The 18427-nt window shown below is 44.7% G+C and overlaps 2 protein-coding genes across 5 annotated transcripts in view; both read left to right on the forward strand.

The window, feature by feature from the left end:
• LOC144889489 (uncharacterized) overlaps window positions 1-18427 on the forward strand; it is an 880122-nt gene that overhangs the window by 591031 nt on the left and 270664 nt on the right. The gene's annotated exons all lie outside the window — the stretch shown is intronic.
• The window catches only part of LOC137421904 (glutathione synthetase-like), a 205674-nt gene that overhangs the window by 23567 nt on the left and 163680 nt on the right, over window positions 1-18427 (forward strand). For all 3 annotated transcript variants that reach the window (XM_078769822.1, XM_068108437.2, XM_078769819.1), the window contains one exon: window positions 11081-11234. In XM_078769822.1, coding sequence (XP_078625948.1) covers window positions 11097-11234 — 138 coding nt within the window. In that variant the 5' untranslated portion in view covers window positions 11081-11096. The remainder of the gene's footprint in view (window positions 1-11080; window positions 11235-18427) is intronic.

Below are 18427 nucleotides of genomic sequence, written 5' to 3' on the forward strand. Positions count from 1 at the left end.
TTTTGTGATTGAGGCAACCTCTTGTTTATTGACATGTGTTTAGTGAAGATAGCTGAACTTTACCTCTGTGTTCAAATATTTTTCATTTTTGCGTGAACGATTTCAATGAATGTCCTTCTAAAGATTTGAAAAGTTTCTTTTGATGTTGAGTATATAATGCGGCCAAGCAGGCAGGATGATATTTCAACTCCTGTCTACAGCATCCCCAGCACTAAGCTTTGCGAGGAGTCTTCCATCGCTTCGATTCCTGGCACACTGATTGAGTCTCTCATTCAGTTTCATTGTCATCGCTCATCTTAAAGCCGATGACGAGCCTCATTATCGATGCCGCAGCATTTGAGGACTCCCATAGGATCAACTTGAAGGACGACGTGCTCACTTCTACGCTGTATAAGGTGGAACGCACCCCCACAAACTCTTCTTACAACGCACATCGTGGTCAGTGTGTGGGGTGCACTTGGAGGTGTAGACTGCATGGCACTTGGCCACAATAATTTTCCCAGAGATGGCACTTTTGAAAGAAACCGACTAAAAAGACTACAACAAGAATTAGAAGACAGAGCTGATGCAGTCGTTGGAATGCATGAAAGGTCATGCAGAGGAAGCATAAAAGAGAGAAGTAGAGCTACAGATGAAGATACAAGGATTGTGTGAGTCAGCAAACCAGAGGCAAGCTGATGTGGCCCACCTACAGGAAGACTTTCTTCACCAAAGGAGAACTTGGACCATGAAATGGAAAAGGCCTTGACAATGGTAGAAAGTGGACATTGAGCTGCAATGATTCTTCTGCAGGAGGAGATTGACAAAGAAAAGACTAAGAATGAATTTGAGGGGGTGTTTGGGAGAGAAAAAAAATGCGAGAAAGAATCATTGACTGGATATATAGACCAGGGGAAGTGAGATAAAGTGGAACTGAAAATGTTGTTTCACCAAGAGAAGAGCAAATGTTAAGACCTGAAGGAAAAGCTGGAACAGGCGAGGCATGAGAAGGAGGTATTAGAAGCAGCAGTGAGGCACGAGCAGTGTGATCGAGCATAAGAACAGTGAAGAAGCTGCAAGCGTTTCCTGATAATGTCAGGCTGCTGAAGAATTACCTGCCTTGCCACAACTTGGGTCTGAGGTACAAACTGAAGGAGATTCCACATTGAGTGGACTTGACAGTGAAGCCGACGGTAAAGGTGAAGCTTGGCTTTGTCACGTTTGAAAACACAGAGGACGCCAAAGATGCAAAAAAGGATTTGAATGGCAATGATTTGGATGGTCGGACCATAACCGTAGAGAAGGCAGGCCATGGGCGTCGAGGGGGCTACAGATGAAGAAAACGTGGAGGCGGTTTCAGGGGTGGCTATGGCTCCCGGGGTGGGAGTAGTAGTTTTGGTGGCGACCGCAGTCGTGATTACTACGGAGGCTCCCAGCAACAGCAGCGCAGTTTTTGGCAACTCTCGACGGGATGACTATTACGATGGTAGCCGAGATGGGGTCCGCTACTCACGTGACTACAGCACCCGACTCTACAACTGTGATTATAATTCTTATGATCAAGAGAAGAGTTGGAAGCACTGAATGCTCAGGAGCAGCCGAGCCAAGATTCCTACACGGATTAACCGTGAACTCCACGTTCCTAAAGGCGTCTAGGTAGTGAATACTTCCAGGCCTCACCACCCAACCACCATGAAACCTGGCTCTCAGCTCGGCCTCCTTCAGAAAAGTGCTATCGATTTGCTTTGCTTTGGATTACTGATCACAACCCCTTAACCGTCATTCAAAAAATTGAAAAATAAAAACCAGAGGTTGATGAGATGCAGTTTGGCTTTGCAGGAGTTCAACTTGGAAATTGAGCATGTAAAGGGCAGGGGCAATGTCATTGCTGATGCTTTGTCCAGAGTGAACTAACTTTGGAAATTTCTGTAGGTTGTTTAGAAGTTTTGTTGCTTTATTTTTGGGAAATATTAATTATCGTTGCTCACGTGAATTGATGATTTGGATGTGAGTTTTACTTTTGTTTGTTAAAAGAGTTTTTGCCTGCAAAGAAAGTTTTCACTATATTCAAAACTTCTTTCTTGAGGGGGGGGGGGGGGGGGAAGTGTTATGGATTCGTCACTTCCGTTGTTGTGGTTTTCATCCACTGTAAACATTTTTGATTCCATGTACCATTATTGTTTTCAAAAGGTTTATTGTTTATGAACTGTTTTCAAAAGGTGAAAAAGTTTGTGTTAAAAGAAACCAAAAACCGGATCGTGAACCGGACGACGACGAAGAAGAGGAAGAGGAAAAAAGGCGGAGCGAGTGGAGTCGGACAAGAAGCATAGTTGCTTTGCTGTCTGGAGCGAACGTTGGTGAGCAAGAGTCACGAGTGAACTTTGGGTTTCCCAGAAAAGGGATTCCTGCGACAGAGTTATCGCTGTGACAGATAAACCTGCGTGTCAGGTTTTGCGGTCGATTCCGAAGAGAATCATTGGACTGCCGTTACGTCTTGAGTACGGGCCGTCGGCCATTTTGACTCGTGCGCTTTGCGCATCGCGCAAGGTTTCTTTGCTTCACTTCAGCCGTTTTCACTGCATTCAGGCGTATCTGGTGTGTGTGTGTACAACTTGGCTTTTGAAGGTTAATTTGCGGTTCGCTGACTGTGCCGTGGAAGGTCCATACCCGAGGGTGTGATTTCCCAGTTGCCTAGAGGGCGCCTTTGGATTTCCCAGTCGCCTGGAGGGCGCCTTTGCACAGCTTTGGTCGCCGGACTGTAACTGCCAACCCAACGGGATTCTGGTATCGATTGGACATTGATCTGACGATCGCTGGAGCGGATCGACTTTGGCTTGAAGCCGGAAACAACTTTGGCTTGAAGCCGGGAATTAGAGACATTGGGTATCTTCTTCTGTCCGCTCACTTTGAGCACAGCGAGTTATATTGTACGAACCTGATGGTACCATCATAGGATATATATTGATTGTACTTTTGATTAATGTTATTGTTGTACTGTTATTCTTGTGTGATCTTAATACAATATTTGTTTGTTGGTAACAATTGGTGTGGCTTCACCATTGATCTTTGACATACAGAATAAAACATTTTTCTGCCGTGACTCCTCTCGGGGCTCAGAGGTACACCGTGACCAGGGGGTTGGGGAGGAGCATGTAACACAATGGAATCATCACAGGTTTGACACACCAGGGAATTAGCATAAACATTATTAGTCCCCTACCGGTGTACACCGTCGGGGACTATAGGTTTGCACTCCATCCCTCCGTCTGTCAGTCTGTCGGTCAGTCAGTCACGCAAGGAACAGCTTTCCGGACTTTTTTCCTAAACTCATAATGCTAATGATTTCAAACTTGGTACTTGGTTTCGTCATGATAAGTTACAGATCAAGATCGAACTTCACGACGTTTCGATCATTTTTGACAAAGTTATGGCCATTTTGAACCTCGGGAATTTCCTCATCAGTTTTCCGGGCTATAATTTGGAGTCTAGGAGTAAGTCATAATACTGTCTTCTATGACAGTGCTACCCAATCCCGGTAGGGGACATGTATTGCAGCGCAATACTCAGAATTCTTGTTCTATCTAACACAAAGCCATCCTTGTATTACCACAAAGATGCATTTAATCCGAACAAACCACCGAAACAGAACTTATTACAGGTGAGTTTCCCTATCACGACAGTCGAAGCACCTACCTATGCAGATCTACCTGGATCTATATATGCCCTGGCCCAAAATTCATAACAATATATTAGTTTCATGTTGAGATAAGCTCATTCTGACTCAGATTCTGATTGTTGAAAGCAGATTCAGATATGGCTGAGTGGAAGAAAAGATAATGCCACTTATAAGGATGGCGTGATGATTGTTCTGGAAGAGATGTTGAAGATTAAATTCAGCAATTTTGGCTAAATTGAGAGTATGGGCATACACCCTTGAAGATATGGCAAACCACTTACCTCTGGAAGATTAACAAGCATTCTGAGTATTGCGCTGCAATACATGTCCCCTACCGGCAGTCTGTCATCTGGAAAACTGTTGGGGAAATTACCAAAGTTCAAAGTGCCATAACTTTGTCAAAAATGATCGAAACGTCGTGAAGTTCGAACTTGATCTGTAACTTATCAGGAAACCATGTACCAAGTTTGAAATCGTTAGATTTAAAAGTTTAGAAAAAAAGTCCGGAAAACTGTTCTTTGCGTGACGGAGGGACGGAGTGCAAACCTATAGTCCCCTCCGGTGTATACCGGTAGGGGACTAATAATTATGGATGCAAATGAATTTCAAGCGACCATTCACCTGTACCACACAGCATTGAGTGGGGATGAAAGTGACCACCTGCAATTCAACGCCAAAACACCCATTCCAGTGGCGGTTATCTTCGAGCATACATCGACAGCTGAGGTTGCCTCTTTCATTGACATGACAATCGGCTATTTGCAGCTCTTACCTGATATTTCAGCATGACTTTGCTGCTCGGCTGACTGCCAACTGGTGGTGAGCCTTGCCTTGGGCTGCGCTGCTGACCAGCATGGAGACTACTTGGATGGCCATGCATATTTTCTCTACACTGGGCCTCCATGACTCTGGCGGCTATCCCTGGTGTGGATTACGGACCACTTGGATGCCCTGGTCCTAACGTTGTTATCATTACACCGTTCATCTTTCTCTGGTCCACACCTCACCCATACTTTGCATAATCTTGCTGGTCCACCGAGATTTCACCAGTTTTTTTTCACGCACTCTGTTTGAGAAGATAGGTCAATTGCAACATCAGCCATTTTGATAAAGATCTGCTAAAGCTTCCTGTCAGAATGGCAGTAAGGCTATCTATGTATTGTGCAAGTTCACTCCATGCATCCACCTATCTTCAACCATATTGGAAACTCAACACACATTAGTTTGTGTATTGCCTTGACATGGTCACTTGTACACTGCAATCACGAGAAGAAAGTCACCAACACCTCATTCCTTAACCATATGAGTGGTCAGTGCCTCCCTGTTGGAAACAGAGTGAAGAAAGAAATAGTGATAACTTTTATTCTGAACCAAAATATTTTGTGCATTCATATGAGGTGAAATTTGCTTGCAGGAATGATTGTACTGTTGAATGATGTTTGGAACCATATGCATCTAGTTGAATTTTGTATGGTAAACTTTCTGGTGGCACAACACTTCCAGTTACAACCTCATAGCTGTTACATCGAATATTGAATCAATTGTATAACCATTGCAGCAAGTGGACGATCAACGACGGTTGTATTCAACGCACATACCAATGCCCTGCGGCGATCGATTCTTTGCAGCTGTATGGTGTATGCCCTAGTTAAAGTAAATCTGTAATCTAAATTTAAAGTTAGAGCGTCTTCTTATCATCTGTTTGTCCAATAGGACAAAGACCGGGGAATGTGGAAGGGTTACTTCCACTGAACAAGATGACTCTATTTTTATGTACAGTGTAGGAGAGGTATCTCCTACGAAATCCCAAAATGAATACTTAAAACATAATGACATCTCCCAGATTAATTGTTCACATCAGGACACTTGTTCAAAAGTCTCTTATACATCTATTGATAATCATGAATGCATTGTATATTATAGTTGGGGTTCGAAAACCCAGTGAACTAATAATGGACTAATAGGAGAACAAGGTTTGAAAGGGAATATTACTCTTTGAAAACTAACTAATGACTAACTACCGCAGGCCAAATTCCTGGATCACCAAGCTACAGTCTTATCTTGTTGCTTGTCTTTCCTGGCTTACAGGGAGACAAAACCCAGTCCCTGTTCAGGCGCCATTTATTAATGTGCCTCATTATTCAGTCTGACTATGGATCCCATAAAATCCCAGTGTTGAGTCTGCCTAGACACAGACCTATTGAATACGTGTACTATGTGTTTTCTGTTGTACCTCTGAAGTAAGTGTATACTGTTTTATGAACGTATTTTCATGATATTCTTGAGTATGGTCTTTCATTCAAATAATAAATCTCAGGAAAAGAAGGAATTGCTTGGACATTGGATTAATTCACCTTTGAAGCAACAAATTATACAACACCCGACAACCTTCCAGGTCCTGTTCAGCCAAACATTCCCCATTTAAATTTGAGTTTCCCCCATTTACCTCCAAACAGCCGTATTTAAATTTTCCCTCTCCTGTGCCCGAAGTGTATCAGCTTGGGTTTCACACTCTTCCATTGCCACTGTTAATTCTCCCTGCTTTGATTCAAATTCCGTCGCCCATGGTTTCCGGTGGTTTTTATTAATCAGTGTGTTTAATGGGCGATTTTGGCTCTATGTGTCTAGCATGGTGTCGCAAGCAACAGAGGAATAAATTCGAGGCAACGACACACAGGGGATCAATTTACCCATAATCCCTCGCTAATTAACAAGCCCCGCCCCTCGTGATGGGGATGAAGATACAAGCGTAACAACGATACACGGTCTACTGGATCCCTACTTACGGTACATCGAGGTGGTTCTTCTTCACGACAGTCGGAGCACACTAACCTATACACTCTACCTGAACTAAGGTATCTCTACCCCCCACAAACATAACAATATAATATCCCATAATGGCAAAGTGAAAACATGTTTTTAGATATTTTTACAAATTTGTTCAGCTTCGATTGAAGCTTCGATTCTTATTGGGTATGTCTATCAGCTTTTACACATCTGGATTTGTAGAGTTTCTCCCATTCTTCCTTGCAGATTTGCTCAAGCTCTGTCAAGTTGGATGGGGAGCGTCGGTGAACAGCAATCTTTGTCTTTCCACAGATTGTCAGTGGGATTCAAATCTGGGCTTTGACTGAGCCACTCATGGACTTTCACATTCTTGTTCTGAAGCCATTCCAGTGTTGTTTTGGCTGTGTGCTTGTGGTCATTGTCCTGTTGGAATGTAAATCCTCGCCACCATCTAAGGTCTTTTGCACTCTGAAGCAGGTTCTCCTCGAAGATTTGCCTGTATTTGGCTCCATTCATGGTTCCATTTGCCTATAACGTTACAAGTCTCCCAGTCCCTGCTGCTGAAAAGCATCCCCATAGAATGATGCTGCCACCACCATGCTTCCTGGTAGGGATGGTGTTAGATGGGTGTTGAGCTGTGCTCGGTTTCCACCAGACGTAGCATTTTGCATTCAAGCCAAAGAGTTAAATTTTCATCTCTTCAGACCACATAATTTACATGCCTTTGTGCAAATACCAGGTGTGCTGTCATGTGCCTTTTTCTCAGGAGTGGCGTCCGTCTGGCCACTCTCCCGTAAAGCCTATATTTGTGAAGTGATGCAGACACCATTGTCCTTCTTGCAATTTCTCCCATCTCAGCTAAGGAACTCTGCAGTGCTGTCAGGAGTGGTCATTTGGTTCTTGGTCACCTCCCTGACCAAAGTCGTTCTTGCCAAGTTTGTCAGTTTTGTCACATGGTCAGCTCTAGCAAGAGCCTTCATAGTTCCATATTCTTTCCATTTCGCAATGATAGAGCTCACTGTGCTCTGGGGAACTTCCAACACTTTTCAATCATGTCCAATCGATTGAATTGGCCACAGGTTGACTCCAATCAAGTTGTAAAGTCATGTCGAGGAAATTGGATACACCTGAGCTCAATTTGGAGTGTAACAGCAAAGGGGTTGAATATTTATTGACTCGACATTTCAGCTTTTCATTTTTTATTATTTTGAATAAAAAGTCCACTTTGACATTATGGGGTATGGTATTTTGTGTAGATCAGTAACAAAAAAAATCTAATTTTTAATTCATTTTAAATTGAGGCTTTAACACAACAAAATGTGAAAAGTGAAGGGGTGTGAATACTTTCTGAAAGCACTGTATGGACTCATTTGAGAAGTTCAAAGAAACACAACTGCCCTCTATAAGAAATGTCTACAACGAGTTGAATAAAACTCATAACTGTTAAAGAATATCGACAACCAGAAAATGTTTGGATGAAGTTTGATATGACGAATCTTGCTCAATATTACAATTTGTATCTCAAGTCCGATGTATTCTTATTTGCTGATGTGCTTGGAGCTTTCAGAGCAGTCTGTCATAATAAAGATTCATTTGGATTAGACCCTATCCGTTATTGTGCAGGCCCAGAATTGGCATGGAGTGCTATCTTAAAGATGACGAAACAGCCGTTGGAAGTAATCGGTGATATACTGTAAATTTACTTTTGATGATAGAGAAGACTCAAACAGGTGGAATATCACAAGTCTGTTCAAAGAGATATGCTGAAGCAAACGACAAATATCTTCCTCACTATGATGCTAAAAAATATAGTTCTTACTTGATGTATTACAATGCTAACAATTTGTATGGATGGGCTATGTCCCAAGTTTTACCGTATGGAAAACTCAAATGGGTTAAAGAGAAACATTATGAAAGAGTTTTACAAACCATCGTTATATCTTCTCAAAAGGAGTCAGACAAAGCAGAAGTTGGGTATTATTTTGAGGTTGATTTGAAATATCCAGAATAATTCCACAACAAGCATAAGGACCTACCCTTTGCCCCTGATAAAGAAAGTCCGAGAAAGGACCTACCCTATGGTGGAATATCACAGATCGTTTGGTTATCAACCACCTTAGTGGTTATCAACAATCGTTTCTTACTATGAAGAAATTAACAGAAAAATTACTCACTACATTATATGATAAAGTTAGATATCAAAGGAATTTAAGACAATGTTTATCAGTTAAGTTGAGAGTGAAGAAAATTCATAGAATTTTAAAGTTTAAACAATTCAATGCTTAAAGACCTATATTGATTTTAATACAAACAAGTCAGGAGACGACGATGGTTCACGAGCGAGCGGTATTCAATGACAAAGGACGGACTATAACCGAAACAGGCCCGGACAGGCCAGGCCCGGAAATGTCAAAACGAAGGTTACTGACCTTGAAATAAGATAGAAAATAATGTTTAATCAGTTATGAGGTTAGTTAGCTACACAATACCGAAAATTCGGTGAAAAATGAAATGAAAAAATAAATAAATAAAAATGAAAATGTGGGGAAAAAAAGAAGAAAAATCGAGCTACGTGGGGCTGGACACATGACATTGGCCTAACAAAATATGGAAACCCCTGTCAGATTCCACCAAACCCCTCGGAGAAGATGTAGTTTGAACTCGATTACCCCCAAAAAAGACATCTTTTTTTGGGCGTGGCTCCGCCCACAATGGGCGCAATACGTCCACTCTAGGCAGGACACAACTAGATCATGATATCGACCTCCCACCCAAGTTTCATCAAGATCGGATGATATCATCGGGTAGTTATACTGCGGACACACAGACACGCACACAGACAGACGCACACACATGACGAATATAGTGGTCACTTGATAAATCGTGAACCAAAAGGAGAACAGAAGCAAAAACTGATTTTGACAAAGACTTTTATAAATTAATGAATAATGCTGTATTTGAAAAGACGATGGAAAATGTTAGGAATAGACAAAACATAAGACGCGCTTCATCTTGGAAACAAGCAACAAAATTAATTAATAGACCCAATTTTCAAAGAGCGGAGGCGTTTTCAGAGACCTTTTGTGCTATTCATGTGATTAAAGAGAGTATTGAAATGAATAAGCTTTTTTGATATTGGAACATCAATTCTTGACTTGTCAAATTATTAATGTATGATTACTTTTACAATAACTTAAGGAAGAAATATGTGAATAATATTAATTTACTTTATATCGATGCAGACAGTTTTATTTTGAAAATCAATAAGGGAGATGTTTATGAGGACATGACACAAGACATTAACATATTCATGATACAAGTAATTACAAACCGAGTAGTAAATAGTCTGTTGTCCACAAACAAATAAAAATGTTATTGGAATGATTAAAGATGAGTTGGGTGGAGCAATTATGAGTGAATTTGTAGGATTGTGAGCAAAGGCCTATGCTTATAAATAGTATTTTTCAAAGGATGGTGCTAATAAATGTTATAAAAAGTTAAAGGGGAAAAAGAAAAATGTAATCAAAGAAACAATAAACTTTGAGTGTTGTTGCAACTGTTTAGTTTAATGGAAAAATGAATACGATAAGAAGTTATAAACATCAATTATAATACACAGAACAAGTAAATAAAAAGGTATTTGGAACTTGTGATGATAAAAAATACAATTTAGAAAATGGAATTGACACCCTTGCTTATAGATAGATATAAGTGTTGAGATATACATGAGATATATATATATATAAGATAAAGTATAAGTGCAAAGATATCTAAGATTTAAGATACTAGGGCGTGCCCGCACGTACGTGCTTGCCCGTACGTGCGTGCAAAAAAACATGCGTGCAAACAACAACAACAAAAAAAAACTTTGAAACCACGTGGCAGTAACGACCACAGAACCACCCCCCCCCCCTCTATTTACATGAAATGGTTTGGTCCATTCGCAAAGCCAAAGCGAACGGCTTGCGAGTACGGTGACCATACCTTGGGAACCACTTGTCCGATTAATTTCAAACCTTGAAAAGGCACATCCTCGGGTCCCCAGCAATATACCTGGCAAGTTTCAAGTATATCGGACCGGTAGTTGTCGAGAAACAGCGGTCGCATACAGACAAACAGACACACACACACACACACACACACACAGAGATTGCTGGAATTATATAGAGATACAGTACATAAAGTGTTAATATAAAAATTGGGTTGGGGGGATTTTAACAGGCTACCGCCGCCATTTAATTAACATTATTGTGCTTCAGGAAGACATTAGGGATGATTAAATATTTCTTAAAAACGTTACACTTCTATCTCCTGTTGTGTGTTGGTTTCACCCTTAAAAAAAACAACACTAATGGCACATCAGTGTCTTTATTTAATTTCTGCTGTGACGCCCTCCAGGTTATCGATGCACTCGCTGCGTTGCCCTGAGGTCGACATGTAACACTTGGCATTCAAAAAGGATAGAACAAAGACAAACAACCATAGGTTGGAAACCATTGCAATGCTTGATGGACCTAATCGTCTCCTCCTGTGTTCCTTGCAAGGAAAGTTATACTTACAGATTCCAAATGACTTGTATTTTGTAATCTTGAACTCTTCCAATCTTAATTCCCCATTTCCTAATCCTTTCTGAAACAGAATCGTCCATGTAGGAATGGCTCTGCATGATCTCATCCCAAAGACTGTTCTCGACGATACTGACCTGCTAGCCTCCTTGGCCGCTGATGCAACTGACTTTGCAATCGCTCAAGGCATCCTAATGAGAACAGGAAACATTCCACATAACCCCCAGGTCTGGTAAAATGAATCCTAGGGATTAAAAAGAAGAATGCATAAGTACCATGTGTTCTAAACTTTTTGTTGAGGTGATGATTGTGCTTAAGATGCTGTCCTAAAGTAGCTACAATTGACACATAAAATTGCCAACTCTGCCAATGTATGCTCAAACTGTTTTCTTAAATTTTACTTGTAACCTCACCAATTGTGTGTGTGTGTGTGTGTGTGTGTGTGTGTGTGTGTGTGTGTGTGTGTGTGTGTGTGTGTGTGTGTGTGTGTGTGTGTGTGTGTGTGTGTGTGTGTGTGTGTGTGTGTGTGTGTGTGTGTGTGTATATATATATTATATTATATATATATATATATATATATATATATATATATATAATATATATATATATAGATATATATTGTTACGGATCTCAACGTCGGCCTTTTCCCCTTACCAAGGGGGGGTTAGCCCCTTGTCTATAACTGACCGACGTGAGTCCTGGAAATCCCAACGCTCCCTCTCCGGTCGGGAGCAGCCAGGGTAATTGGTCAATGAAAACTCCCAAGGACCTGAGTGCCACTCCTGACCGCGACGCAGGGAAGGGACTCCCGCTCGAACCCCGGTTTTAGATGGACTAATTGCTGAGCGGTTTTAGCAACCCCGAGTTCGAACCATTAGCAAAGACTAAACCCAATCCTGAGCATTGGCCAAATCGTGCCACAGGTGTTCAATGTGGAAACCTCTAAAACGAACGGAAGTGAAGGAAAGAAGGCAAAGGTAGGAAAAACAGGAATTTATTACTAATTATGTACACAATCAAAGAAACCAATGGAGAAGGAAAGATACGAAAATAATTACAGAAGGAGAAGAAGACACAGTGCAATTCTTAGCTTATCTATACAGGCTTAACTTATTCCCCAGACAGAACAAACAAGACAAACTCACGTACACAAAAGGGGAATGAAGGCATGGTATGGGAAGGCAGAGAAGGGTCCAGGCAGATGGTAGGCGTCGAGGTCCGGCTCCAAGCGCGCGCTCCGATCCACGCTTTGGGGTCGAGGCGAAAACCCGGCAAACACCGCTTCGCGTTTCACCGACCGGCAATAGGGCCTAGAGGGTCTCGGCCTATTGCTGCAATATGAGCACCCCCTCACGTCTCTTCCTCTCTTGTCTCCTTCAGCTGGGTCATGCATCTGCCGCGAAAAGGCTTGTGTGCGCGCTTATATCGCGCATGGCGCGATGATCCGCCAACTCCTATGCCATGCCTCCGGTTTTTTGCTCACCTCGGCGCTGATTGGTGGGCAAGGGCTCTTTGGCTCCACCTTTGATGAGGTCGTGCCACTCCTGCCCCTTCCTTGGCCTCGTGTGCAATGGAGTCTTGGGGTGAAAATGATGGTAATGAAAACCGCCCAATGCAACGGCCAACGCCGCCGAAAACAGCCCAACTGTCACTTGCACTTTGAGGAGACGATTTGGGGGAAACTTGAAAGGGGAACTATCATATTTCATTTGGTGCAATGCAATGTCAACTAGTGGAAAACAGAGCCTTAACTGATACACATCATAAAGAAATAACTATAGAGAGGTTCTATGATTGGCTACGTGCTTGTACATGGACTAGCTAAGGGGACGACCTTTGACCTTTACACAAATGGAGGTATTTACAAAGAATTACTATTTACAGAGGGTGATATTTACAACAATTACACCAAGTGCAGGGTTTCCCAAATCTGTTACACTGCACCCTCATCCTCCAGGCACGTCCCGGGCCTATAAAACGTTACTTAGTGTAACACGTAGGTGTAGTTCCCTCTACAATTAACCTGACGCTGAGTGTGACAGTTTTAAAACACAAATAAGTATGTCCCTCTGCTGCATTGCACCCTACCTAACAGATTCACGCCCACAGGATAACCGAATTGCGGAATTGATTTTCAAACTACACATGAACGGTGGGGAGCATTATTTACAAGTGACGCTATTTCGACTATTTACAAAACTGCAACCCAGGACCTGTGATTTTCCTCTTAAGGGAAACAAAAAGAGAAAATCCTGTGGGAGGGGAGGAGACAGCATGCATTGCATCGATGCACCAGCACCAATAAAGAGCACCAAAACACAAAAGCACCATAAAGCACCAGTCAGTGCACAGTCAGCACCATGCAGTGCACATTGCTCAATACAATTTAAAAAAAACAACACTGATGATGGTCTTCCTCATTCTGCTCTGCTGGTCCGTCGTTCTTCCTGATGTTGTCGTGTTCTTTGCTTGCGGCCTATTTGGTGGAAATAAAAAGGCACACAATGCATCCATCTTTTTTTTATTGATGGCCAACAGGGGCCGACTAGGGGTGGTTCACCTGTATGGCATAGGTGCCACGTTACCGAGGTCCGCAAGCAAGATCTTCCTCTGGCCAACCTGGCCGGTCCCAGCAGAGGGGCCATGCCACAAAACTTGTGGTCCATAAGTGGTGCTTGGCCACAGACTGTGGTCCATAAGTGGTGCATCGATAAAAGCAGCTGGTTGCGGGAATTTCGGGCACACAGACGTGCCCCCCCCCCCCCCCCCCGCACGCTCCCCTCAGTGCCCAGAGAGCACGATCCATGGGTCAGGGAAGGAAGACAAAGAAGACAGGTTAGCGAGGGGTAAGGTCACAAGGGTACACATCAACAAAGGCAATGCAAGGTGAGGTGCGCACGGAGAGCGAAGTGAGAACGCTCGTCCCTACCGTACACCACCCCCCCGTCACCTACTCCACCCTTGCCCTTACCCATATTTACAACAATTTACAATTCGTCTCTACCGTCACGTCTTCCCCATATCTCCCCTAATACCAAATTCGTCACAATCCCTCTACCCAAATTTGCCATCATCCAAATTCCTCATCAATTCCTCATAAGGAGGAAGAGATGGAACATCAAGCACAATGTCACACCCACGTCGTGATGCATCTTACATCCTCAAAACATTTGCACAGAAAAATAAAAACAACAACACATGGCACGGTGTGGAGTTCTGTCACCCCAGGTGAGTGGATGTAGATGGTGCAAGGAGATTTCAATCCTATCTACTTCCTAAATGACATTAACACACTTTACACTACCCGGGGTCTTTCCCTGCCAATCCAGGGCCATCTTACACTATGGGTTCTAAAAACCAATTCCCATTGACCAAACTGTGGTGCTCATCAATATGGGGTCTCACTCCCCCAGTTCAACTCCTTGTGCCTTTGCACAATTTCGGGACTGAGTCGTTTGGCTCCCCTAACAGGTCTACTTACCTGTGCGCCTCCACCACTGAAGTTGCCTCCCAAGCGTACCTGCTCCTCGCTAACCTACCTGGGGAAGGCCCTCACTGGCGCTTACCCCCCCCCCCCCCGGTGCCCTCTCTGGCACTGGGCTACCCGGGTCCTTCCTCTGGATCCTCAGGCCCCATTGAACTCTAACTGGCTCCCAGAGCCTACCTGCGGCCTCACCTGGCCAACAGACTACCAGTGGCGGAGTGCTCATCCAACCATCCCTCTAACAGGCCACACGCCCAGCCATTTCCACATCACTAATGCACCCATCCAAACACCATTCTTCCACATGCACCACAGATGCCAATATCCAACCACAATTTACCTATACCCTCTACCTAACTCTTAAACTACCCTCCCCGGGTATTCGTGATGGGGTCCATCCTCCCCATACACACCTTCGCACCATCCACTCCACTCCACAGTTTCCACCATACTCACTCCACACCATTCATTCCATACTCCATGTATTCCAGACCATTTATTCCATACAACCATGCTCACCTGTCTTTGCACACCTGTGCCATCACTCCTACACCTGGTGCTTCCTGCACCCTCCTTCCTCCAGGACCATTTGCTCAACACAACACACAATCACCATTACTCAGTCATACACTGCTCCGTACACTTTCAATTCTCCAAACCATTGCCTCAGGCACCCAAATTCTCCGACACTCATACACACATCTCTCCCGAGCATTGCCTAGCAATTCCTCATTTGTCCAACCTCAAGATTCTCACACGCAATGCCTCATTCGTTAAACATCAAGATTCTCACACACACGGCATCATCTGATCTACCTGGTGACCTTCTAACTTGGTGCTCCCCGTCTTCCCTTTAAACTAAGCACATACCACGTCATTAACAACCATTCTAACCTCTCTACATCCCTGACTACCTGTACAATGTCTCTACTTACTCCTTATGTTACCTATGGTCATCTCTAGGTCCCTATACATTATCCAAACCCTCCCTCGGCGAGCTTACACTGCCAAAACCCCATAACTAGTGCTCATGTGCCTCATGATGAGGGATGGTGGATTTGCCATCCCTCCACATCGGGCATCTCCCATTATCAATTTTGCCCATCAAATTCCAATTCTTGCCAATCCAAAATTTGCCAATCATCTGCCAATCATTTTTACCCATCAATTTTTGCCAATCAAATTTCACTGCTAATCATATTCCCTATCCCCAATTTCGAGTCAAAACACGATCATCATCACAGTCCGCTATATCTGAGCCTCTCGGTACGTCATGACATCATTAAAACTCGGCTTTGTAAAGCCGAGCAATGAATTCGGGTGGTTTGGTCGCCTGCAGGTGGAGTCCGTCCGGCATTCGGTTCAGGGGAGGCGGTATGCTCGGGCCGAGATTCCATGCACCATCTTGGCGCGGAACCTTTCGGGCTTCGGCCCGATGGCTCGATCCCGCCCGGCCGGAACGCCGCAACCACAAGGGGGCGCCGCTCCGGTCCCTCCTACCTGCCCTTGAACCGGACCAGTCGATTTGCCCGGCGGAGCCCGGACTCGACCGTGCGGGGTGGGGCCAGGCCCGAATCGTGCACGACGCTTCGAAGAGAAGCGACGCAGCACCGATCTGGGCCGAGCCTCACATCCATCAAAGCGCACCATGCCCCGAGTGCTCGCGTCGGCTATCCGTCGCCCTAAACGCTGCCCCGGTCAATGTCGATGCCTCCCGGACATGCTCACACCACTCGTTCCGTTTGTTGCTCATACATCCCATGCACTTCGTCAATTCCACCACTGTACTCCCTGTTACACACCACACCTCTCGCGCACCCTCTTGCGCACACTCACCGTTCGCACACTTCTCCTCCATTACGTCCTCCGTAACACTCACCATGGGCATGCACTCTCGCATCCACCCACTCACGCACTTCAATGGGCTCTCCCGTACCCGCGCCACAACCAACTCAGGTGTGCGTTCTCGCACACTCTCGCCGTCCATCCCAAGCGTGCATCCTCGCACCCACTCCTCCAGCAACTCACTCTCCGGGTCACTCTCACCCTCGCACGTACACTCCGTATCGCTCTCACTCTCTGTGTCACACTCCATACACTCCGACGTGCATTCCCGCTCGCACTCGGTTTCACTCCCATACTTTATAACACACACTCACCGACGCACACTTTTTCCTCACACGAGTGCCATTCTTTCGTACACCACGCACCACGGACCTCCCACAAACGCCCCGGTGCCATATCAACCCCAATCGTGTGACAATTCTTTTCGCGCCAAACACTTTGCTGAAAAACCTCTTAGCACCATATACAGCACGACTCACCTTTGGGATCCTCCTCTCCATGCGCACCTGCAAATCTTTATAAGGATTAGCAAGTACGGCATCAGGATGTGAATTCAGACTTTGTACAATATCCATTTCTTCCTTCAATTCCTGGGCTACCTCCGTCGTCTTTTCAATTTCAATTCCCGCTACTTTTTCTTTATTCACCTCGACGACCGCTGGCTTTATTAAAATTCCCTCTTCTACCTCAGCGGTCGTCGGCTTTTCTACATCTCGCGTCTTGTCCCTTATAGCCCTGGTCAACTTGGCTACCCTTTGCTCCACCTCGCTCTCTGCGCGCTCCTCAAGTCGCACTACCTCGTCGCGTACCATTGGGACCTGCTCGCCCGACTTGCGCCTCATGTCCTCTATCATTTTTTTATTATCCCTTCTTGCCTCTGCGATCCGTTTTTTCCACTTCACACCTGGATTCCTCCCTCAATTTTTCCCGATCACACCCGGATTCGTCTGACATGGCGTCCCTCTTCCAATTATACATTGACTCTTCCATAGAGGCCCTCATTTGTGCCAGAAAATGGACCCAGCCCATTGGTGCAGCAGGCGTGGCAGCCGCAGCCATGTGCGAACCGCCGCCATTTTGTGCGCCTCCCACCTCGTGCGAGGCGCCTGAAACCTCTGCTACCGAATGCGTATTGTTTTCCTCCCGCATTACTCCCACCTCTTTGTGGTCCTGGGCTGCTTCTAACTCTTCTTCTTCTACACCCACCGGCATCCGGTCGCCTTGATTATCCATGGCACGATTTAATTTACATCTTATTACAATTTCGGCCGCTCCAAATTTTGACCACATTTTTTTGGGGATGTTTTAAAAATTTGGTTCGGGTCCAAATCCCACTCCTGACACCAATTGTTACTGATCTCAACGTCGGCCTTTTCCCCTTACCAAGGGGGGTTATCCCCTTGTCTATAACTGACCGACGTGAGTCCTGGAAATCCCAACGCTCCCCCCCGGTCGGGAGCAGCCAGGGTAATTGGTCAATGAAAACTCCCAAGGACCTGAGTGCCACTCCTGACCGCGACGCAGGGAAGGCTCCCGCTCGAACCCCGGTTTTAGATGGACTAATTGCCGAGCGGTTTTAGCAACCCTGAGTTCGAACCATTAGCAAAGACTAAACCCGATCCTGAGCGTTGGCCAAATCGTGCCACAGGTGTTCAATGTGGAAACCTCTAAAATGAACGGATGTGAAGGAAAGAAGGCAAAGGTAGGAAGAACAGGAATTTATTACTAATTATGTACACAATCAAAGAAACCAATGGAGAAGGAAAGATACGAAAATAATTACAGAAGGAGAAGAAGACACAGTGCAATTCTTAGCTTATCTATACAGGCTTAACTTATTCCCCAGACAGAACAAACAAGACAAACTCACGTACACAAGAGGGGAATGAAGGCATGGTATGCGAAGGCAGAGAAGGGTCCAGGCAGATGGTAGGCGTCGAGGTCCGGCTCCAAGCGCGCGCTCCGATCCACGCTTTGGGGTCGAGGCGAAAACCCGGCAAACACAGCTTCGCATTTCACCGACCGGCAATAGGGCCTAGAGGGTCTCGGCCTATTGCTGCAATATGAGCACCCCCTCATGTCTCTTTCTCT

This window comes from Myxine glutinosa, chromosome 1 (genome assembly GCF_964187855.1).
Source record: "Myxine glutinosa chromosome 1, kmMyxGlut1.1, whole genome shotgun sequence".
Taxonomy (NCBI): domain Eukaryota; kingdom Metazoa; phylum Chordata; class Myxini; order Myxiniformes; family Myxinidae; genus Myxine; species Myxine glutinosa.